We start from the raw sequence: 26,429 nt of genomic DNA, 5'->3' as shown, positions 1-26,429 counted from the left end.
CTTTAGGAATATATTTCAAGTTCGAGGTCATTGGAGCCTTTTAATTATCAAAATAACTGCTACATTTTGCAGACATTTTTTGTTTATAACTTTCCAATAAAAAACGAGCGACGGATAAAACCTTCCGAGGGTCACTGAGGAAGGTGACCTTGATTACATACGTCACGACCAAGGTCGTCGGAGCTGCCTCCTCTATTCTAAATATTTACCAAAACTTTTTCATTTGCAAATTTGACCCCTAGGTCGCAAATTTAAAAAAATTGAAAACAAATGTTCGTATTCTCTGATCTTTTCTCTTTAAAATCCATTTTTTTAATTCGCAGGTACTCTAAAATTGTAGTCGCAGCAGGCCGACAAATGTCGCGGCATCCGGCCAACATCTTACCTTTAACCTCGAAAAAGACCGCTCTACCTTATTTTTATCAAAGTATTATGATTTTTACACAAAAAAGAGTAGTTTGTTCCACTGCGCCTTGCGGCGCGCTTACATACCTCAATCGCCTGCGCCGCGATCTTTGTCGGCCTGCTGCGATTACAATTTTAGAGTGCTCGCGAGTGAAAGAAATAGATTTTAAAGAGAAGAAATCAGAGTATACGGACATAATGAAGTTACGAACAAAACAAAAATTGAATTACAAAGAACGATCCTTTACGATCAAAATGAAAGAAGAATCAAGTTCATATCTTTAATAGTTACTGTGATACAAATTCATTTGTGATGGTAGTTTTCGTAAAAATCGGTGAAAATTGCCAACTTTAGGAATCTGTATTTTTTAAACAATTTCAAAATCAAGAATATTGTTATGATACTTGAATGCAACTGAACGTTTTTATGATATACATTACAGTACCTATGTGACGTGACTGAACAATGAAGAGAGTTCTATTTTTGCATTGCCTTTATTATAAGCTGTTTTTTAGATTTATAAAACGTATTAAAAATTTGAAAACACTTCGTGAGTTCCACTAAACGTATAACTTACGAGACATTTTTTCATGATTCGATGATTATCCTTTTCGTGATGATTATTGAAACTTCTATGTCTTAACTTCCGTGGGCGAATACAATAATTTGTGTTTACTTACACCTGTTTGTATAATGAAAGAATGTCTAGTGCTGTTCTATAACAGATTAATTGCAAACTTCTGGCTGGTAGAGTCTCTCAAAAATACGAATCAACTCTTTACACACAGCAGCAAATTTTGTTCGTTAAATCCCGCCCATATGGAATTAAGAAACACGAACAAAAGTACGAAGAATAAAGACAATTTCATTTTTTTCTGCTGCGACAGTTTATGTTTTCATTTTTATGTCTCGCAGATGCGAGACATTTTTTTATGAATGATGGCACGATTCATGTATCTACACAGATTATTTCAGCGCAGACGTTCATGTTGTTATAGTGGTTATCTTTTTTCCGACAGAAAAAAAGTTCCTTACTGCTCGTCTGTTTCCTCCCATGCGTCATCTTGCGTGGGAAAGTTTGTTCAACAAATCTCGTTAGTTGCTATCTCAGTGCCGACAAACTGCATGAAGCAGCATTCAGCGCGAAACTCGCTGATACACTACCGTTAAAAAGTTTCGAATCACTTATGATTAGATGCATACATGTTGTAGGGATAGACGTAATTTGGATTAGACGTGATTATTAAACAGAACTGCAAACTTGAGAAAATAAACTGAACTATCACTATTTATTCTAGAAACTTAAAGGGGGAGACACCTTCGGGGCCAACTCCGAATTGATCGATGCGCCGATGTAAACAAACGGGCGCTAGCGAAAATACATAATCGGTAATTGGGACGGCTTGATGATGTGACATCTAACGGCAGTATCTACAAATAAATTGTTTTTGCTGTTACTATCGAGTTGGCTTTAAATATTCTGCTACGCGAAGGCATTGCTGCCGGACCGTATCTGGAGTTTTGTTATGCTGTTGCCATATGTCCCCCATTACAATTCTGCCCATCAGGAAAATAATGGAATACGGCTCGAGGCGAGATTTCGATTGTCGCCCAACGTAAGAAAACAACGGCGCGAGGGGAAGAGATCCGAGAATTAAACAATACGTACTAATGTGTGCAACGATAAACCTTTCTTATGCGTAGTTGCAATGGTGCTTATTTTTTTTAATCAATGAAATTACATACGAAATACTTAAAATGGTATTCTGGGGAAACAAATTGTAGAAATGACACCATATGTTCCGGGTATTCCATGTACAGAAACCATGGAATACTATGTAAATCTGCTGTTTGAAATGATATTTGTGGTATTCCACGTGAAATAAGACACTTCTTGGAGTAACATTCCGAATTTTGTTGACACTCAGATATGTTGTAGTCTTTAGTCATATACGAATATATCTCGAAGGATGATTAAAAATTTTTAAAATTGTTGATTGTATAGCTGTTTGAAGTATAGTGTCAACTTTGTTTCAATAAATCATAACTGTTAAAATAACGAACCGATCAAAATGAGCTTTCTGGATGCTTATAGTGAAAACATAAAAGTATATAATAATAATTATTTCAGTTAAAAACAATTTTTTTCACCATTTATTGTGCAATTGTTTTAAACAAATGCAATGTTACAAAAGCGGGACACTGTTTAAAAATTTGTAAACAATGTGGATATAGCCCTATTTGTCCTCTTTATGGACAAATCTTCAAAAATATGGAGACTTTAAAATTGGCCATATGAAAATTAATTGTTAGGCTACAAATAGTTTAATCGAATAATTTTGCGATACTAAATTATTTAAGAACATGATTACTCCACATTTTCATAAGCATGTCTTATAAGTAAATACACGTCTTTTTTAAATAATGATATACAAATATTATTTCTTTATACATATAAATAAATGAAAAACATATACTTAATCATTAAATCGCTAAACGGATTTTGTGTGATGACAGCAACCTTTACAAACTCTATAAATGAGATTAACTGCACAGTGAGCGCAACCATAACCCCGTATGCAGTATGCATACATAATATACCCATAGTTACTGCGCTGGGTTAAGAAATAAATTCTCCTCGCCTAATAGAACAAGGATGATATTCTTATTTGCAAAATGTTCCACTCCAATTTCAATGTGCTTCTGAAGGGTCATAGGTATTGTACGGAAAACATTTGTAGAAAATAGGGGTTAAATTAGAAAACAACGCTTGGCAATTAAGTATTTCCTACCGTGAAGCTTTGTTAAGAGCAACGGTAGCGGGGCGGCAGTGTTGTAAGCTTCCAACAATAATAGATTTTACGTGCTTTTAATATTCCTGAAAAAAGTAAATGCTACAAAAGTTTCGTATTTGAACTTTACGATAACTAAACATGTCTAGTATTTAAAAATAATAAATTCTAAATAAATTCCAAATAAATTCTAAATAAATTCTAAATTAATAAATAAATTATAAATGAAGGAATTATTCTAAATAAAAAAAAGAATATCGAGGTAAACGTCAGAAGAACTTCGTTGCATTGTAAATGTCACAAACAGACTTTTATGCATCCGTTTATCGTCTTCAAAAAGGTGCAATATCGAGGAATTAATCCCTCTTTCTTTTTCACTCATTGACCTTTTCTATGACCGAAATGTGGACATCAGTAATTCCATTTCATCGACTACTATTGTGAATGAGTTAATTAATACCGTGCGACCGGGACCTCTGAAAACTCTGGTATGTTATTATATAGCTGTTTCAAAGATATAGCGTTAGCCATAAATGTGGCCGACCCTTAAACCATTAGTACTCGATCATCGGGGGCCCATTGTGTCCCATCGCACTCAGGGTCGTATGCCACTTTCAGCTATGGGGTTCCAGGGAATGAAATGAAAAAGACTGGAATATTTGAAAGAAATTTACGTTTTCGTAAGCTTTCATCAAGAATAAAAGGGCCAGAAGTATTTTAAATCTGAAATTAGTGCGCTATAAGAACTTGTTTAATTACATTAAAACGAAAACATCTGTCCCAAATTGACGTCGTATGTCTCTGTTCGACGGTCGAGCATAGTTTTTATAACTCAAGGGTATCAAATGACAGGATTAGGCTACCGAAACACATAAACTTTAAGGGTTGGTCAGGTTAATAGCTAACGCTATATCTTTAAAGCAGCTATACCTCGTCAGTGATAATACAGAGGACATGGGGTTTACCAGGTATGCCGGGGGAGAGCTGTCGACAGGGCACGGGAGGTAGGCTTATCTGAATTGCCGAACTAGGCAACTTTTGGACGCTTGCTCCGACCACAGATCCACTTTTTAAAAGCCACCACAATCTATTTAAAAAAAGTGGATTTTAAGTAAATAAGATCATAGAATATGAACATACATTTTACTCAAACTTTTTTTTATCATGGCAAATGATTGTGGTTTTTAACGACTTGTGCCAAGGCTCCAACACCCCTTTAGACGCTGGATAATATACAGTGGTGCGGTGCCTGGAACAGGCAGTAATTTTTGTTAATGTATTAAATATTTGGGACTCAAACTGTGTTTGTTGGTCCGCCGTTATAGTGATAGGTGCTCTAAAACGTGTAATCCAATGGTTGTATAAAGTTGCAACAGTATTTGCAGAGATGTTCGGTATAGATATTGCTTGAGGCCATCTTGTGAAACGATCCATTATTGTTAAGCAGTACCGAAATCCCCGAGGGTTGTGATGGTCTTACGATACCTGTGTAAATATGTTCAAATGGCCCTTTAGGGAGTTCTATTTCCTGCGGTATGTTCCAGTTGTGTTCATGTATTCTGCTGCGTTGACACGGCAAACAAACGCGTGCCCATTCTGCAATGTCTGTTCATTCCTGGCCAAATGGAACTCCTACTTCTTAATTTTTTCGTGGCTCGCCCACTGTGATGTAAGAGATTGTGCACATTGTCAAGAAGAGTCCTTCGCAACTGACTCGAAACGAATGAGCGGACTTTATCATCGCTGATGTCACAATACAAATGAGCGTTTGTGTCGTTTATTTGTATTCTATGGAGTTTTAGTCTGTTTGTAGGGTAGTTTATGATGCATTCCAATTCCTTATTCGCCGTTTGTTCGTTCGTCAATTCTTCTGTCGAGGCCAGTACCGGTATGTCTATAGTGGCAACACGCGACAGAGCATCTGCTATTGTATTATTTCTCCCTGCAACAGGTATGTTATTGGTTGAGAATTGTGCTATGAAGTCTACGTGACGTAGCTGTCTTGGCGACGTTTTATCACACTTTTGCTGGAACGCGTGACACAGAGATCTGTGATCCGTTTTAATTGTTAATTCCCTGGCTTGGACGATGTGTGAAAAATTTAATACTTTTATAGACAGCCAGCTGTTCCATATCGTAATCGCCATATTTGCATTGGATTTTGTCTAGCTTCCCAGAAAAAAATCCAAGGGGTTGGATGGTTCCCAACAATGGCGTTCAGCACAACAGTTGGAAGTCCGTCCGGGCTTAGGGCCTTCTGGTTCTTCAGAGAGTTCGGGGGCCTGCTGTTCTCGAGATTTCCGGCCTCTGTAAAAGGCGGGACTTCCGGGGTTTTGGATGGTGCTGGGCGATCCGATCTCTGTGGGTGCATGGGGAACAGGGCATCAACGATTCCGTCGATCATCCTCGCGTCCATAGGAGCACTCTTGGCGAACGCCCCCCACTTTTATGTGACGATTTTGTACCCTAGTCCCCACGGATCATTCTCCAGATCATCTCCCAGTTTCTTCCAGCATAGGCGCTGACTAGACTTGATGGCTCGCTGGAACTCTATTTTCGCCGTCTTATGTGCGGTAGACTTTTGGGCTGCGTCGAGATCGCACTTTCGGGCTCCTGGTGTTCTGTCAGTTATCGTAATATTCGTGTGTTTTATTGAGCTCGAGCAAGAGTTCTCCTTCAACCTCCACGCTCAGCGCTGAGCGATCCCAGCAACTCAATTATCGAAAGTTTTCGGCCAGCGGCCCATTTCGATACAGGCTCTTTACGCAGCCCATCTGAACTGTAGACATTTGCGTCTAATTTCTGCGATCTCGTTCGTCCCCCAGTAAGCAGGGCGTCGTTCGCTTCGCGTTCTTATTCTCGGCACTGCTGGCTCACATGCCTGGCGTACAAAGCGCATCGTAGCCCTCGTAATGGCTTCGACTCGCTCGCTCGTCGCTAGGTCATACGGGATTCTGTCTGGGCTTGCTGACCGTGCTCTAGGGTCAGAGATAGCATCTCGGTATCCATTTTGCGACGTTCCACATGGGGGGGGGGGGCACGCGCTGCGTAGGAGTCGGCTGGCTTGGCACCACGCATACGGTGGGTGATGTACTGACTGTATAGTCCTCGATCACTTAACACTGTCAAGCTGACAGCCGTGCACTCTCGCCGCCAGGCGTTCTGTCGCTAGGGAGACGTCCATGATCGCGTTCCTGTACCCAGGCCTCCTAAAGGTCGACGACGAGCCGGTGTTCAAAACCAGGTTGGTGACACTCAATGTATTTGTTTGTTGGCACGGACAGCATCCTCTAGCGGTTTGGGGTAAAAATGAATTACACTTAAATTGAACTTCAAAAACGACTGAGATACAATTTCCATATGACTATGTACACACAATTTTTGAAGTGTACATAGCCACATGGAAATTGTATCTCAGACATGTTTCTGAGGGTATAGAAATGAAAAAGTGTACATTTATTTAATTAACGAAATCTTTTATTTTGTATGTCAATTGCTTTTTTGTACAACTTAACATTATTTTCATTTGGAGTTTCCTTCCCTAATACAATATTGTTAATGTGCTTGCAGTACTTGCGCAAACAGTATGATATTATTTATTTATTTATAAAATTAATTCCTTTATCTTTATGGGTATACATAAATATAAATTTAACATAGTGTTTTACGTATGTAAGAATTGTTTGCAACGGTCTTTGTACGATGTTTTTATACTTAACTATGTATTCTGCAATTCTATATACTGTCACTATACATTGTACAAATACTGTATTGTACTTTTGTAAAATACCGCTAGTTATATTTGTGTTACTATTATAAATATGTATTTTACAAAAATTACATTTCACCATCCGTAACAACTCCGTGTTGTTCTGCCATTACTGTCTTGTATTTTTTTCCAATTACTTCTTGTAGTTGTACATGTATCTCTGGATCATCTCTATACGCCCGATCGTACCCCGACTTGGTCACGTGACGCCGAAGGTGCCGGAGGATTTCCGATCGCGAATACGCGTCGTCACGTCGCACCGTTAACATGACGGTATGCGCCAATATTGTGCAGAGATGGGCATTAACTAGTTAAAAAATTATTTAAATAACTATTTGAATAAAAGAAACTTTATCTTTTATCCTTACTCAAAGCTTGAAGAAAAAAGTAACTTCATCGACGAGCGTCGATTAAATAATTTAATCTTTAAATCTTTATTCAACGAGAATTATCCGATGAGTAAAAGTTACTTTTTGTAATCATGGCGTTTCACTCATAGCGTTGACGATATTTTCATGTTTCACTTTTATCTTTATCCGAAAACTTCGAGTAAATCTATAAATAACTTTGGTCAGCCAGCCAGCTCGAAAAAACGCGCTGACGGCGTCGAACGTCGAGCGTCGAAGGCCAGCGATCGACAGTCGGCATACAATGTAAACAAACGTAGATAAGATAAGGAATCACGCACGAGTGAAAATTTTAACTTTTACAATTTTCAATATATATCAATGAAAGTGTCATGAATGAATTGAAGAGATTCTCGCGATGCAAATAAGTCCAAACCTGATATAAATCAGTCTATTGTAAGAAACGATTGAAAATTAAGGAGCCAAGAAGACTCGCGCAAACAATCATGGTATAACTCAATATACATTTGCTACGTCGTCTCGAACACTGCGTGTCAAACGACTGCAGATACAAGAATGACCTTATTATAAGGACCTCAATCGGGAGGTCCCTTCGTCGTTGTCCACGGAAAACTCCTCAAGGATCCGTGGCTAATTTATGACATCCCAGGCGTCGTGCTGTTGGGCCCCGTTACTGCGCTCGCCTTAACGTAAACAGTGCAGCAGCTATCTGGGCATTCGGTCGTGTTTATACGACGCTTGCGTTGAAATTTCTAACACTTGGCACAGACTATTTTTTCTTGACAAGCTATCGAATAGTATATTACAAGACAAAATCGGTCTAAGGGCCCTTTTGACCACCTTATCCTTTCATCGAAATCGGTTGACACTCAAATAAGCTACGGGCACCGACGTAGTAAGAAATCTTCAGGTTTATAAGTCAAAAGTACGAGTTTCACCATTTTCAATAGTTTGTAACTTGTACCCTGCAATTTTCAGCGTGTATGTATCTTAATTAAGTGTATAAGAGGTATTTGTTAAATTTTCACTACAGGATCATAAAAAAGAAATGACAAAAAACTTCTTTAATATTTTTACTATTTTCTTCGTTATTTCAACAATTGTAATTTTTTCGAAATAACGAAAACACGTTATCAAATAAGTTAATCCTTCTAACTTCTCAAAAAAACTCAAGTCGTTTCGTCCAATTTAAAAAAAAAGCGTGTATTCGCTTTTGCTCTTTGCTGTATGTATTTTCGTTTGATGCAAACACATAACTTTGATGAAGATTTGAAGTACGGTAGATGTGTGTTGTGAGAAAAAAGGAAGTGCGTAGTGGAACAGGTGTGGGCGCAGCGAAGATGATACGCTACGTACGCATGCGACAACTATCAGTTGTTAGTACAAAATCTATCTCCGCTGGGCGACGAATGAAAGATTGACAGAGCCTATGCGATTAATTGCGTTCTTTTTATGAAATATGTGTGTAAGTATATAACACCTGCGTTAATTATGTCAATAAATGATAAATAAATATTATTTCTCGGGAATACCATTGCAAGTATTTCGTATGTAATTTCATTAATTAAAAAAAATAAGCATACAAATAAAAGATTCATCCTTGTACACATTAGTACGTATTGTTTAATTCTCGGATCTCTTCCTCTCGTGCCGTTGTTTACCTACGTTCGGCGACAATCGAAATCTCGCCACGAGCCGGAGATATTCCATCATTCTCCTGATAGGCAGAATTGTAATGGGGGACATGTGGCAACAGCGTAACAAAATAATCGATTCGATCGAGCACGTGTTGCGAGGTTACATTTACCGACTCCCTCTGTTTTATCGATGCTCGTGGTAAGCGAGTCTGGACGCGTCGAATCGTAAATACCAACTTCTGCTTTCCAGGAGTGATAAATTGACAAAAATCGGATTTCTATGATAGTGTGATAGTGGTGTGCAGGGTGGTCCGGTCTGCTTTTGACGAGAAAACCATTAAGTCGTGACATTTAACAAAATGTGACTTGTGCAGCCATCTTGTGTGTTTACATCGATGTCTGTCACAATCGCACACTTTCTAAAATTCTAATTCTTTCCATTCTACTTGTTTATTGGTGTTTATACGGATCAGACCACCCTGTAGCGAAGTCTACCCGTGAGTTCTATACCCGTGAAAAGTTCATTTGTGTAATTATTGAGACAGAAGTTAGAATGTACGAAATCGATTGTCTCTTTCGTGCATCGCGTATACATACACGGTTCCCGTTGATTGTGTGAGTGCAGCACAGTGCATGGGCCACGGAGTCCCCCCCCTTAAGAGTCGTAACTTCAAGTGCGTCCGGGTTATTCCGTCGAATATGTATTCATTTCACTGCACAACCACTAATACTGATCACCTGACATGATCACTTAATGTATTTTTAATCAACTGTGTTGTTTCTACATTATGAAAAGTGATGGCTCCGACAGGGGTCGATTGTTTTCAATGTAGCAGATGTTCCACGTAGCCAAACGCTTGCACAGCAGCAGCCGAATTTTCGTTATTCTGTGCGTACCACCAGAACATTGCGTAATACTCCCATGAACTATACATCTCTGTCCCCCGATTACTAACCAACTGTTAGAATTTTTCCGAAAAAGCTTCCTTTAACCACAAGTAGTTTCCCATTATTACATTGTGAGTTCATTCCCACCACGGCAACAATATTTAGGAACAATGAAATCAGTGTTCTGGGAAAACACGTGTTATGCAGAAGTGCAACGAACGAACAGTCGTGCAGTTTCACCGAAGCGGTTGAAGGGGTCTAAAGAGAAAAGGACCCCCAACGTACCCATTGCTTCAAGATAGAACGCAGAAACTGCGTTGTGTTCCTCGAGGAGCAAAAAAAAAATTTTACCGACACATGTTGAGTTGACGCTGCTTGACCTTGTCCGAGCACCTTAACAGAGGCCGCAACGGACGTTTCGCTACAGGACGTAGGGAACTTTTATACCTGCAGTCTGAATTTCAACCATTTGAGGATTAGGAGGGGGGGGGGGGGGGGGGGGGTGGAGTTAAGTCATCATTTTTCGAGTTTCGAATTGGTTTCAAAAATACAGGCCATATTCGTGAAAATGAATTGTACTTATGAATTCATCTCTCGGAAAGTGTCTGTCATATTCGGTGGATTCCTCTTTCTGTTTTAATCGAGAAGGGTCAGCCTTCCGGAATAAATTTATTTCAGGCCGAAAAATTGTTTTTGCAATACTAAAAATTATAAACAAATTCTTATTGTGCAAATTTTACCTCGAGGTCGCGATATGTAAAATCCGAAAAAAATACTACTATATTTGTTGAAGTGTTTTCGTAAAATAAGCTTATCGGTAGAGTGATGCGGTTCATATTTACGTCGCAGTAAGCTAGGTGTTAAAGACAGCGGTGCGCCCCGGTTCAGGTAAAAGAACTGGGTGCTCCGCTATTACGATCAACTGCCATACCGTTACCACTCCAGTTTATTTCAATGAGGTTAAAAACAATATCAATAAGAAATCATAAAAGTAAGTCAACAGAATTTATAAATATAAAAAACAAATAAAGTATAAATATTTAATTATTTAATTACTAATTATATTATAAATTTTAATTATATTATTACTTTTTTATATTTGTGTAAATTATAAAATATCACTGACACTTTCATATTGTTTTTAACCTCATTGAAATAATCTGGAGTGGTAGCGGTACGGTAATCGACTATAATAGCGGAGCGCCTGGTTCTTTTACTGTGCTGGAGAAAATGATAGAACGTTCCATTATATTTGAACATTTCGTATTGTTCGAGATTAGACTCGAAGAAGGAAATGGCGAAGGAGCACCTTCTTGATTGTATAGTACAATTAGTTTATTGTTCGCGTCGATGATAACAAATAAAACACAATAATTCGGAGCACCGAAAACGTGTAATACAATTATTGAACCCGGAGCGCTGGTAATAAAACAGTATTAAAAAATAGGGAGCACCCTTAACGAGACGAAGACTTGGCAGTGGCTAGAGAAGGATGGCGTTGTAACTGTACGAGGTGGCCCACAGGTGTCGGCACTATGATTATCCGTGTAGGATGGACTGAGGGTCACTCGACCCCAGGGCAGTCCTACTTCTGCCGTGTTCTCAATTGGAAGCTTTTCCTTCGTGGCTGAGATGAAGGTGATGAAATGACGAATTCAACCATCAGCGTGGTGTAAACAAAATAGTATTTTATTTTATGACTGCATATACGTGTGTATCACAGCGGTTCTCGTAGCACAACGCTACCGTCCAATGCGCTCTCGGAACTCGAATGGGGAACTCCCGCCACTGTCGCTACTGTCGCATTGCTACGCTGCCAACTGCCGCCGCTATTCCCCACTCCGTCGGTGGGAGTGAAGTTGTCAGCGAGCTCCTACACCCGCAACGTGACTCTTAGGGCGGTATTCATAGTCGCTGCTTATTCTTAAGCAAATGCTTAAGCATTTACTTAAGTCCCGCCTGGACTCATAGTTGGGAATTAAGCATTTACTTAAGAATTTACTTAAGCATTTACTTAGTAAAGAATTCTTATTTGAATAATTCTTATTGGAATTCATAGTCAGTTCTTAAGAATTTCTTAAGCACGTATGTATTCATAGTCGAATAAGAACTTCTTATTCGGGATATAAGGCAACCTTATTCTTCAAAAGTTAGGTTACAATTTAAGTCGACGTTTGACACGACTTAAGAATATGCTTCGTCGTATCGTATAAAAAAAATGTTTAAAAAAAATGTTTAAATAAAATTGAAATTTATTTGAAGGAAAAATTAATGATAAATCAACGGTAAAATTAATTAATATCCTATTTGACATGAAGCAAACAAGAAGAATGGTTATATATGTAAGTAATTTTGAATTAAACTAGACTGTATAATAATATCGATAATACATAGTATTTTTTCATGTTTAATTCTTTTTTCATTTTTACATTGATATTCCATGCAAACACGTATGTACAGTGTGCATATTTCGATTATTTTATTATAAATAATATGTAATTGGCTTGTGGCTTGTAGTAACTAAGGAAATAGTAAATAAACAAAATTCATTTTGACGATAGGTTTTTATCATTACGATTTTGGACGTCCAAAAGTGAACTTGAATTTTTCTCAGCTACAAATAATATTATTATATTTTATTATATAGTTAAAATTGTGTTTATTTGAGTTAATTAAGTTAATTGTTAATAGTTTTATGTTAAAAAATGGAGTTAAACGATAGTTATATTATTGAAAGTATTTTGGATATCAGTAACGATACTGATGATAGTGAGGGTGATAGGGCGGACATTCATTTCGGAATGATTAAAAAGTATATTCGTGATAAAGACAATCCTTTTGACTTTTATAATGAATATGAATTTAAAAAGAGGTATAGATTTAATAAAGAAATAGTTCTTCATGGAATTTTACCGATAATCCATTGAGGACTTTCAAAAATTAATAATCGCGGATTGCCCATTTCACTACACTTACGATTACTTTCTTGTTTACGGTATTACAGAAGTGGAAGTTTTCAGGTAATTTGAACGTACAATCCTTCTTCTGTGTCAAATATTCATAAGTAAAGAGTATTTATTTTGGAAATTACATTCGAGAAGAGTCTAGAATTATTTTCGAGTTGGTTCTTTACTCGCGAGTTTAATTTTGAAATACATTAAGTTATCAAGGACTGGCGAAGCACGCGACAATAATCGTAGGTTGTTTAAAGGCCTGGGAAAGGGCAATGGCGCAATAGGTCTTCCAAATATTGATAGTGCAATTGATTGTACACGCGATTGATTATTTTGTACAAAATTACAAAATATTAATGAAGTTTAAAAGGGTATTTTTCCCTTAATGTGCAGGTACGTTTTCTTTATTTACAAATTCTTTTTATTTCTGTTAATTATAATCTTGCTTGTAGGCTGTTGTTGGTCCGAAATGGAATTTTTCTACTTTGTACCAGAATGGCCTGGTAGCGCACATGACAGCCGTATATTTCAAAATTCGGCTGTGTATATGCGGTACTTGGAAGGGCAAATGGACGGTATCCTTGTTGGGGACAGAGGGTATCCCTGTTTACCTTTTCTAGTGACGCCACTTGCGAATCCTCGAACAGATGAAGAGTCGACGTACAATTTTTTACAGTTATCAAGTTCTGTAGTATGAATGAAATATGAAATTATATTTATTGAAAATCATATAATTGCATATAACGATATCCAAATCAGAACGAGGCTAATTGTGGAACGTACTTTTGGCGTCTGGAAACAAAGATTTCCATGTTTGGCAAAAAGATTAGGGACAAAACTCATCTGTTGCACTTCGACTCTAACAACATGTGCTATATTGCACAAGATGGGTCTAATTTTCAATGACATACTGCCAGAAGATGATGACTTTATCGAAGATGAAGAAGTACCGGTTCAAGTGCAAAGAACAGAAAATGTGAATGGCTGTACTGTTCGAGAAGCGCTAATTGCCCGACTGTTCCATTAATACGTTTCGTTTTATACCTTTTTAATTTTGTAAATAAAGTATTAATACGATTTTACAAGCTTCTTTCATAACTACATAATAATACATAAAATATTACAAAAACAAAAAAAAAAGATTACTCAGATAAATTTGCCTCAGTGGTGATTTTACGAATTTGTAATTCATATTTTTTTTTCAAAAATTCTATTTCCATTTCCTGTTTCAATTTTTCGTGCTTATATTTTGGAAGAAATAATTTTTTATCCTCTTCAATTAAATTTTTTCAGCTTTCAATTTTCAATTGTTCAACTTCATAATTTCCACTATGGCATTTCCTCCTTCTATCCATAATATCTAAAAACAATAAAGATATGAAAAAATTAGTTGTTTATAAATACTATTCTTAAAATAGAAAAATAAGTTGTATTCTTTACCGATAGTACATTGTTGGGTGGACTCCCCCCAATTCATTGCGGGAGCACAGTTTTCGTTTTCAACCTCTAACACCATATTTTCTATTACTACATTGTCATTATTTTGTAATATCTCATGTCGTTCTAAAACATCATAACATTCATTATTTATTTAATCCAATCTCATCATCATTCTATTAATATCATAACGTTGCTCCAAACATTTAGGATTTCCTTGTTAGTATTGGAAGAAAATAACACTGGAGCTGTTGTCATTAGATGAAGCACCACTTCCAAAATGTCTGCATCAATTTCAATAGGTGATGATGGCGGACCACCACCCGTCGCCATTATTGCTTGCCTTTCTTTAGTCAGCAAGTCTCTTTGATTTGCTTTTAGATTGCTCTACATATTTTTTAGCTGCTGGGTCGTTCTCTGCAATGATTGTGTAAAACTGAAATTTGAATTTGGCGCGGAGAATCGGACAGCTCTTTGCCGTCTGCTCGAGCAATACACGCATCGCACCGTAGCGGTCTAATTCAAATTTAAACTAATCACGTGATTATCTCGCGCCTTGAAGGGATACAATGCGTAAGGCGTAGGACACGAAACCTCCGACGATTTCACGGGGTCGTAAAAAAAACTTCGGAGGGATTATAATTCACCTTCGTGGAAATTATCTGTGATGCGTTGTATTTCTCGCATATGTTTTTAGTATCATTTTTTTTTCTTTCAATAATATGATTGTAATCTTTAATTAATTGAATAAATAATCGCTTTTCGAGGTCGCTGTAATGCTTTTTCGTAGACATTTTGACAAACCACAAAACGAAAGTGAATTACTCATGAACACAGTTAAAATTAAGTGAATAACGAAACGCAATGCAGACGCATTTTCAAAACCATTTCTCATTGGGTGGTACAGCGGAATGTTTTCGATGTTTGCCGAAGGTAATAAGGAATTGCTTAAGCATTTGCTTGACTAAGAAGTTCTTAAGCATTTACTTATTCAATAAGAACTTCTTAAGTTCTGACTCTGAATACACGAAGTCTTAAGTTCACCTTATTCGAATAAGGCGATCTTTGTTAAAAAATGCTTAAGCAAATGCTTGAGGAGCGACTATGAATCCCGCCCTATGTGTCCATGTTTTTTTTTTATGAATAGTATATGATATAGTATATTGAGAACGCACCTGGATTAAAAAGTTATTGTTCATAATTTGTTTACAAAAATAATACTCAGTGAAGTAAAGAGAATCGTCGAAGTTTTTTACATTTGACAAGGGGTATCTTTAAAGTTTTAAAAAGTTATGCGTTCTATCAAAGTGGAATATTTTCAGGCGTTATTTCTCTATAAAATCATGTAAGATTCACTTCCCCCCTCGTCCCACCCCATAAGTTATTATTATTTAAAGCGTCGCGTGACACGCACTTCAGCGGTGAGTCGCGTTGCACGAGACGCGTTGCAGACCACACTTACCTAGATTAATGTTAAAAGGAGACCTCCAAGACAATGATGATTCATTATAGATAATAAATTTTAGATAAATAAATTAACACATTGTAAAGCTCTATGAAAAGTTTATTACCTTTGTTAATAAGAATAATTGCATAGATTCTTGTTTATTAATAGACAAATAATGATTAATAAAGAATAATAAAAATGACAAAGCTTTTTTTCTTTATAAGCCGAAAATCCGTATGGTTAATTTATTATATTCACTAATTTACTAAAATATAACACTTATTCTTGTTTGAATATTTTTAATTTTTTCAAGAAGAAAATAATCACATATTCTTCTTGCCTGATTAAATGTAATAAAATTCATTGATTCAAGAATTAAGGATTACTCTATTAATTTGTTTGAAAAGTCGAACAGCTAGTTTTCAATTATAATTCATTATTCACATGTCATCATGATTTTTCAGGCATTATCGATGCTCTCACAAAAAAATGTTTCCAACAAAGATTAATCAGCACTTCTTGTTCTACAAATTCCGATATGAAAAATTTTAAAAACATTTTTTTTTAATAAAAAATAAGATCACCTTGATTTTTTTATGGTCACTATATATTTTTTACTTAATACTATTATAGCTGACGTCAAGACGAATTCAACGACCTATATATTATTGTCCTTAAGTCTTGAAATAACGTTAAAACAGTTGTGAACAGCTAATTCTTCGATCTGGCCGACTGTGTGCTGGCCAGCACCTTTTCTGCATTTATCCCAACTTGATAAGATTGTATTGGGCGAAAGCACAAGTAGTTGTACACATTGATTATTTAGTTTATTGAACACATTTAACTTCAATTTCAATATTACGCGTAAAAAATGTAAGCAGCAACTTGCCATTGTTGCAATATTCATCACTAGATGAAAGCAACCGGTATCACGCAGGTGTGGTTTCAATCTTAGAAAATCCTAGGCGCATAGCTAACGGCATATAAAAGTATCTGGAAGTAGTTATTTGATTCCGTGACGATTCACACTATCAAGGTCATACTTCTCGGATTTTCAAGGTTCTATGATTTATATACCCTATGGTTGAGAAGGTCTAAATGACGGAGAAAAAATAATCTAGCCGCAAATGACGCAAAGCTTTACTCCGAACCGGCTCGAACAAGTGGTTGAAGTCATAGATTCTGACACGCATCTTCGGATAATTGAATCACTGGCAATGGTAAAACTGGACTGAGTAGTGCGCAGTATATCCATGGTCATACGTTACGAACCTATAAACTATAAACGAATAGTGACTAGCATACTTCCTTGGAAGTTCTTGAACGAATCGAGATTACGGCGCCGTTGAAGTTTTGTTCTTCCAATTTGAAAAGTGTGCAGTTTTCAGATTTGTCTCTGTTTCATAACTTATCATCATCTATGCTTGATAAACAAAGTGAGTCAATTTAAAACATTAAAAATTACAGAAATAAAAATTTCGGGCTTAAACTAATTTTTTTTACAAAATTGATCACGCTATTTGTTTATATCATGTCGAAGTACCCCTAAATTAAAAAAAAAAATCATCGCTCTGCGTTAATTTGTCGCACAAAAAACCTGAATTTTCATGGGTCCGCCAGATATAAAGCGCGAGATCAATTTCGGGCGACACGAGCTCGTTCGCATGACGGACTCTTCCCACTACGCTCCCACTGTGCGTTGTCCTGTTTGCATATCGGAATTTTGAGATTTTTATAAGAGACGCCACTGAATGGATTAATTCGAAAATTAAGGAACAGATAATTGTACTTTATTTTTAATATTCCAAATTTCAACTTTTAATGTTAAAAATTGACGGTACAGTAATTTAAAAAAAATGATCTCCACTCCTAATTAACTTAGAATAAACTATTTCGTTTCAAAATTTCTAGATAAATAGCAGTTATCGAATAGTTTATACGACAATTCGATACGATTAAAAATGAAGATATTATTGAAATTGTCTACGTGAAAAAAAGATACCTATTCTTTGGAGACATCTTTCGGTCATTTAATTTTAAAAATTCATTTCATCTGGAAGTTTACATGATAGTTGTACAACTCTCGAAAAGTAAAAAACACCCGCCCTGCTTGGTGTCTGAACTACCAAGGATGGAGAAATTAATTTTTCTGGAGACGTGTTTGGAATAAATTAATGTCTTCTTGTAAAAATGAAAAATATTTATTACTGAAATTTGGCACACTTTTTGATCATAATGGAGGCCATCTACTCCTAAAATTTCAAAGCTCTATTTTCAAATTTCTAAGTTTTAAATAATTGACAATAGAGTTTATTTTGACAGTTTTAATTCTTTTGCAACTTAATGCGTGCACCGATTTGAACGTACTATAGCTCAATTTGTAGGTATTAAAAATACATACATTTCTTACTTCAACTTTGTTTCTCTAAAATCATTATATTTTCTTCTGTACATGAAAAACATATTTTTCACACCTTTTCAAATTATTGCAACAATGTTCCCCAACAATTCACGAATCGCAATCGCATACATTTCATTTGTAATGGCCTCCCGATTTAATTTGGCACAAGGAAATGGCTAATTAAAATTATTTCTTGTTCTGTTACCTACGAAGACATTCTCGTGACCTCTTAACCCTATCGGGAGTTGGAATGCATCCGGCCAGATTACGTAATTGCCTGCGGGGTGTTATGGCGTGGCCAGATTTTCTTGGAAAACAGTTTCCGTTGAGAACAGGCGTGTCCCCCATTACTTTTAGACTCGATTTTCGGGATATTAAAAGGGACGCGTACAGCTCATCTGCGTTCATACTCATATCAGAAGTCTAGCTAGTGAGATCGGGTATTAAAGTGCGTGAAAACTGAGAACGTTGGAATTAGCTTCCGCGACTACACTTTACAGTACCATTTGTAAAACCTTTACTTTATTGAATATACTTTTATACGTTCATATATTTATAATTCAGTGTTGTTCATTTCAACTCTAGAATAACATCTAAATTGTCAGCTAGAGGCGAATCCATAAAGACACACTTTTACCGCTCGAAGTGTACCGAATTCTTAAAAGTTACGAGGCCCATAGTAACAATCCTAGTGGCTCCCTGAGATGAAATAGGCTCGGGTTCGTCCACGAAAATCTTTCCCACTGGCTCCCTGTGATGAAATCGGCACAGGTTCGTCCACGACTACCAACCTCCTAGTGGCTCCCTGTGATGAAATATGCACAGGTTCATCCACGTAATAAACTCTAAAAACCAAACTCGCTATTTCCTCGGCTCTCGCAGCCGCTTAGCCCTGGCTCATAACATTCTAAACAAGATACCTGGGAGGTAGGGTAACCTCTCGGGAAGGACCTACCTACAATCTCAAGGAGTGGGGATTGAGTTCGGCACGCGCCCGCCAATCATCCATTGTCTGGAAATGAGACGCTGAACGTTTTCACACGTCAAGAGTTAAAATACATGAATAAGAAAAAGTTTATTTCTTTTGAAAGAATGTATTGTACCCAAATATTGAGCAACATATTAGAAGAGGATTAAATTAATACGTAAGTTATTAAACGCTACACGTGGAAATCGCAGGGTAAAGAAGGAAGTTGGTTTACCGAGCGTCTGAGCGAGAGGCTCTCGTGCCGAAGTGTCGGAGGATGAAAAGAGACACACAGTGGCATTGAGACCGTGACAACGTTGCACGAAATACGCAGCTCGCGTCGGATCCCCACCAAGCCACGCGCCGGGGCAGGCCTACCTCCCAGACATCTTCTTTCGAAAAACAGACCATAGTTGTGAATCATTTTGTACGTCACAATTTTGTCCATATTATTCATTACATTGGTTTTAATGTAGAAGGATAAATGAAACTATTATTCAATCATATGTGCATTCAAAGGAATTATTCAGTAATTTTGATTATTATGTATGTATATCACAATATAATTCATATTATTCATTAAATTGTTTTCAGTAAAGAAGAATAAATGAAACGTCTGTTCAATCATATGTGCATTCAAAGGAATTATTCAGTAATTTTGATTATTATGTATGCATATCACAATATAATTCATATTATTCATTAAAATTGTTTTCAGTAAAGAAGAATAAATGAAACGTCTGTTCAATCATATGTGCATTAAAAAAAATAGCCCAGCAACATTGATCGCTTTAATTATCTCCATTATTTCTACAGATATAAAAAAAACTTTATTCACAACAGTTATATGGTATGAGAAGGTCCATAACATTGCAGAAATAATTTTGTTATAAGTCGAGAAATAATTAACAGTTTGTGACAAATTTCCTATTTTGTATATAAAATATCTCACGAATTATTAACTTTTTGCACATAACCCCTTAATATTTTATTACGCAGAATGTTTAGAAGGATCCATCTACGGAAAAAAATATTTTTATTCCACAATGTTTTAATATCATTAAAGAGAAAACATAATTAATCTTGAAAACTATGAAGATTTGCCACTTACGAAAAAATTGTTACTGCTAAGTAATAGTCCTTTCCATATTAAACAACTTCTGTGAATAAACTTTTCTGATATCTCTAAAAATAACGAGATAATTAAGATGTCCATAGAGTGCGTATATCCAGCCTACCCTATATATAGCTGAGTCGCACAACTAAACGGACGAGTTGGGAAAGCGTTCGGGTAATTGGCGCACGTTTATTGCATAATTCCTGGAATTCTGGCCCTCCACAGCCCTGAAATATGCAATAAACGGGCGGCCACTGTAGTTCCTTCAAACGCTCTGCAGAAACAAGACGTATCCGACTAGTCGGAATATTTATTTTAAAACGTCTGCCTTTTATTGTTTTTGTTGTATATCTTAACAAGGGAACGGTAACAAACATGCTTCAACATCTGATTATTGTAAGAGGCATGTCTGCAATAATCACTCTACACAAAATCCTACACTTCGACTGCAGCAAAGTATTGGAAAATTACTTGTAGTTCTTACAATTAGTGTTGAATGTACGCTGCGTTCATATGTATTAGAACATCCTGTTATATTTATATTTGCATAAGTCTGCAATAAGTCCCTCTAAACAATAGTAATTTCAGTCTGTCAATAATTGAGGGACCGGATACAATAAGCGAACTAGTGCTCGAAAATGCGAAAAAGTATTGTCCACACGGTACAAAAGATTGGAAAATTAAGTATTGTTAAACTGGATTTTACAAAATATAGTGTTGTAAAGCTCACGACGACACACATTTTTTCTATGTACAGTTTGGTTATCCAATCATTATTATTCTAGATAAAAATTATAAACGAAAAATTTGTCTTCGTCTAAAGTTAATATTTTTTGAAATATAAATTGCGATAACTTGAGTAAATCTGAACGGATCGTAATGGGACTTGAAACAATACGTTCAAAAAACTCTGGCGAAACCGTAAAGTGTATGCAAAAAACCCTTATGTTAAAACATGTAATAATATTTCACTATAATGTAATACGGGGCAGAATCTATGCATTGCAACATTCGTCGCCAAAAAGTATCGAGGTAATTTTGAGGTACATGTAACTTGCAGCGAGAAAATTGTTCCTTAATATACAAGGACGGTTTTCACAAAGTTTCACACTTGTTAATAAATAATTCTAGAAGATATGGCGATATACATATATGAATCTCGCGCGGCACCAACAGGCAGCATCCGCGTACACACTGCGCTACTTAGCATTCGTGTTACAGTGCAAAAACATGACTTACTCATTATTATATGATTATTCACTACAAAAGAATATTGTAATATTATTTTCCAAATAGTTATTAATATTTTTATTACAATATTTATATACGTAAATGTTTATAAGGTATTAGCATCATGATTTATTTCTGTTCTATTATGACATTTTTCTCTATCTTTTCGTCTACCTTTTCTTTTTTGCAATGTCATAAAAGTGCAGAAACAAAACGTGATGTAAATACCTTATAAACATTTTCGCGAATAAATATTGTAATAAAAATGTTAATAAATATTTGGAATATAATATTGCAATATTCTTTTGTAACGAATAATCATATAATAATAAGTCATGTTTTTGCAGTGTGAAGCTGCGTCCCCATTGTGCTGATCGGCAAAACCGATTGGCCTATTTTCTGTCCTCATTATGCCACGCAACCTGTTGGCACGTGCCGATGACATATTCCCATATGTTCAGTTTTCTCAATCGGTTTTGCCGATCGGTATAATGGGGACGCAGCTTAATGCGAGTGCTAGGTAGGGCAGTGCACGTGGCTGCTGTCTGTTGGTGCGGCGCGAAGTTCATATATTGCCATACGTTCTACGCCTATTTATTAATCAGTGTAAAACTTTATGAAAAAGTTCCTTGTATATTAGGGAACAATTTTCTCGATGCAAGTTACATGTACCTCAAAATTGCCTCGATACTTTTTGGCGGCGAATGTTGGAATGCATAGATTCTGTCCCGTATTACATTGTATTGAAATATTATTACATGTTTTAACATAAGGGTCTTTTTCATACATTTTACGGCTTCGCTAGAGTTTTTTGAACTTATTGTTTCAAGTCCCATTACGATCCGTTCAGATTTACTCAAGTTATCGCAATTTATATTTCAAAAAATATTAACTTTAGACGAAGACAAATTTTTCGTTTATAATTTTTATCTAGAATAATAATGATTGGATAACCAAACTGTACATAAAAAAATGTGTGTCGTCGTGAGCTTTACAACACTATATTTTGTAAAATCCAGTTTAACGACAATTAATTTTCCAATCTTTTGTAGCGTGTGGACAATACTTTTTTGCATTTTCGAGCGCTAGTTCCCTTATTGCATCCGACCCGTCAATTTCGTATTCCTTATTACATTCATTTCATGTTCGATAAATGTCCTAATATTTATGAATTAGCGTGTGCATCTCTGTATCAATAGACAGTTGTTAGAAAAACTGAATTGAATTGGACACCAGATTGTAAGGTTAAAATAAAAATCAAAACACAATAACATAATAGTGTCCATTTCTTTTTACAAGCTCGATGGCAATTTCAACAGTGCAATTACAGAAACAGATTTATGTGTATTACTATAAATACCATTCTGTTTCGGTGTCAACTCGCCGAATAAAGATGACGTTACACGGAATCAACGAAGCGAGAAATGATTAACACTCGGTCAAAGTCAGTCACAGACAATCAGTTCGTCGCATGCATCCAGGCCAGATTACAGCGACGGAATGTCAACTACAATTACAAAGTTAGACGGACCTTACACATTGAACAGTCGTCCGCTAAACGTTCCTCGCGTTACCGATCATTCCATCACGCTACTCTACTTGTTCTCGTTCCCTTCTATTTTTTCCTCGTCTCGTGTTTACACACATGATACAACCTTGAAGCGATGCCTCACAATTGCGTCAGACAAGGACGACATATATGCATGTTACATTGCATTGGAGTTCTGTAACAAGCAACGTATTTTCTATTAATATCTAAAATTCATATTTTTAAAATTGGGACAGAGTTAGGTCTGAAAGCTTGCATTCAAACGAAATGAATCGTTTTATGTAATGCTGCCAAGAACGTCATTACAGAGAGATGAAGAATTAGGTACACTAGCAAGTAAACTACCATTTTCTATTTCACTAATTTAGTATTTATATGTACATATCTACGAAATTGAAATATTTTTAGCAAAATTAACCGTGTCCACCATTGATGTTCAGTAATGTAGACAGAAATACGCTGTCCCGCAATAAATAAAGGGACGCTCAATTTTCGCGGAAAAATGATTAATATTTAAACTGTTATATCTTCGTAACAAGAAAACATACAACAATTGTTCTGGGTTCATTTTAAAGTGTAAATCCTTAGTTAGCTTTTTTCCCACAGAGGTTCCGGTATCATGTGGGAGACTGGTAAGCGAAGATGCTTTCTCGTTTGGAAAACTTTTCAAATTCAACCGATCCTACAAGCATGAATCTTCAGCATTACAATAACCCCAGACTTACGACGTGGAGGTTGCACGGACGGACTTGTACCTAATGTGTACGTGTTTAGTGTGTGAATTTAGTATGTGTCGAGTATGTATGTATTTACTGTATACGTATAATGTGTGTGATTATAGTATACATTTACCTAGTGCTTTTAGCGTGTGAGTGCCTAAATGTTCAAAACGAGTTATTTTAATACTGGCGGCGCACTTTTCATTCATTCCTGTGGTGATTTTAGTCCCCAAAAAATTGTTTAATCTCTGTGGAATAGGTTGAATTTGAAAAATGTTCAAAACGAAAAAGCATCTTTGCCTTCCAGTCTCCCACATGATGCAGAAACCTTTATGGGAAAAACTATAAACGATTCTAAAAGTAGAGGCTTCATGCTTTAAAACGAGTACAGAATGATTGTTACATATATGTTTTCTTGTTACGAAGTTATAATTGTTTCTATCAGCCATGTTTCGGCAAAAATTGAGCGTTCCTTTTATTGTGCGATATAATTATTTATCGCTTAATCGATTATAAGACTATTTAATTTACTTTTCATTGTTATCTTTGTACACAGTTTTGTATAATTGTCGAATTGTTTGTTTCAGCGGGTTCGAATCTCGTTTGTAAATTTACACAAAGCGTGCGGAGGATCGTTCAGGACGTAAAGGACGAAGGAACTTCAAGTAAGTTTTCGTTAAGTACCATATTATGTATAAATACAATTTTCAAGTCTGGACTATTCGAGATACTCGAGGCACACTTTCTCTGAAAATCATTTTCCTTAACAATGATTTTGACATCACACTTTCTGTTCCTGCATGAAGCAAAGTATTTATCAAAGAAGGCTCTTAATTAATGTGTCAATCGAGATTTGTATCAGGAATGAAATAATAATTAAAAACAATCAATCGTTGGCAGTTGAGAAGAAATGAGGTTACGTTCTAAGTCTAGAATAGTAATGGATCGATGAGAGGTCGGTAATCGAGGCCTGTTTGAAATATACATCTTACGCCGTGATCGTTTTAGCACCTCACAATTTGTTTTTGCTCGTAGCCCGAACCTCGGTAACTTGCTTTTGTACTTTACCAAAAAAAAACGACAGTGAATGAAAAACAGAAAGAGAAGCCTGATCCTTATCTTCTATTTACTCTGCGCGGTTGCGTAAGTCCGCTTACAACTCTCTCGTCGGCCAATGGTTATGCAGGGTGTAACAAAAATGTTGTTCGACCCGGAAATGGGATACTCGGGGGGTGATTTGGAACCACTTTTTCCTTAGCGAAAATGTAATCTGCGGCTTCGTTAACGAGATATTAACAAAAAACCCCGACCAATCAGCTCATGAGTCTGCCGGTGGAGCTCCTGCGGTAGCGTTGGCTACGCGCCGCGCTTGTACTACGAACCTCCGAACAAGCAAGTCGGCATGCATCGCAAGAAACTGCGTATAATAGCAAATAAAAAAAACATAAGAAATGAAATCATACTTTTATCAGCTGTCGTTTGTTATTTAAATCGTTTGTTTTTTACATATTTCGTACATAAATATCATTTTATTTTGACACTACTGAAACCTAAGCCATTCGCGTACTGAATAACATTCATTAAAAATCAACTTCTAATTTTATTTCTTTTGTTTCGGACATTTTTTATAACAATATGTCTTTCAAGAAGAAGGATTGAAGAAGAAAATTTGCTGCCAAGAAAGTTGCAAAAAGTATTCAAAAGAAAGGTATAATATTCATTTTGTTAATTTTGTTTAATTGTGTTTAAGTTTGTTTAACTTTGTTTAATTTTAATTTTGTTTTATTTAAAATATATATTTTGTACACAACGTTTATAATAAACCACAGTTAAATCGACTATGTTTGTTTTTAATGCACAATTTCCTTAATGTATAAAGATAAATGTTTCAAAGCTGTCACCAAATATATAACATACACATAATAATACATTGAAATTTTCACTAAGCGTTATTTATTTATTAATTTATAACGTATACATTTATATATTTAGTTCACAATTTTTATTATTTTATTTCTTTTATTTATTGCATTAAATTAAATTTGTTGGACTTCCGTTTCCGGCGGCGAGAGAGAGTGTAGTGAGCGTGTGCGAGAGAAAAATTTCGTGGAGTGTGTACAGAGTAGAGGGAGGAAAAAGGACGAAGGCAGTGTAGGGGTGGGCAGCAGTGGCGTGGGAGCAGGAAGGGCAAAAAATAAGAGTGTGGAAAAAGTGAGGTTAGGGCGAACAAAGTGGCAAAGGAGTTGAAAAGGCGGAAAGGCTAGAGCGGCAGTGACACTTGTGAGTGAGAGTAGAGAAGTGACAGGGAGACAGCTGATAAAGAAGGAAGCAGGGGGCTCAGAATGGGTGACAAGGGAGAAGAGGGAAAAGGGGAAGTGAGTAAGAGGGGCAGGCCAACAAATGTAGAAAAGCTGTGGGGGGAAAGGGCGCACAGCCTGTCAGGAAGCGTGGAGGGGCTGTGGGGGAGGAAAAGGAAGGATAGGGAGGAAGCGAAGGGAGGTGAGGAAGAGTTGGAGGCGTTTAAGAAGAGTGCGAAAACGGTTAGGTCACCAGAGAAGCAGAAGGAGATGGAGGAGGGAATGGTGGGAGCGCTGAATGCGTTAAGGGAGGAGATAAGGGAGATCAGGGGAGAGTGGCGGGAAACAAGAGAGGAGATGAGGAAAATGAGGGAAGAAAGAAGGGGGTTGACGAAGATGATAGAGGAAATGGGGAAGGAGGGGGGAAAAGGAAATGGAGGAGACGAACAGG

The 26,429-nt window shown here is 36.5% G+C and overlaps 1 protein-coding gene across 2 annotated transcripts in view; it reads left to right on the top strand.

Moving 5' to 3' along the window:
• The window catches only part of LOC107194220, a 105,497-nt gene that overhangs the window by 64,492 nt on the left and 14,576 nt on the right, over window positions 1–26,429 (top strand). For both annotated transcript variants that reach the window (XM_015583811.1, XM_015583810.1), the window contains exon 2: window positions 24,269–24,346. In XM_015583811.1, coding sequence (XP_015439297.1) covers window positions 24,269–24,346 — 78 coding nt within the window. The remainder of the gene's footprint in view (window positions 1–24,268; window positions 24,347–26,429) is intronic.

Source organism: Dufourea novaeangliae, unplaced genomic scaffold, assembly GCF_001272555.1.
Source record: "Dufourea novaeangliae isolate 0120121106 unplaced genomic scaffold, ASM127255v1 scaffold33, whole genome shotgun sequence".
Classification (NCBI taxonomy): Eukaryota; Metazoa; Arthropoda; class Insecta; order Hymenoptera; family Halictidae; genus Dufourea; species Dufourea novaeangliae.
This window is presented reverse-complemented; position numbering and strand designations above follow the sequence as displayed.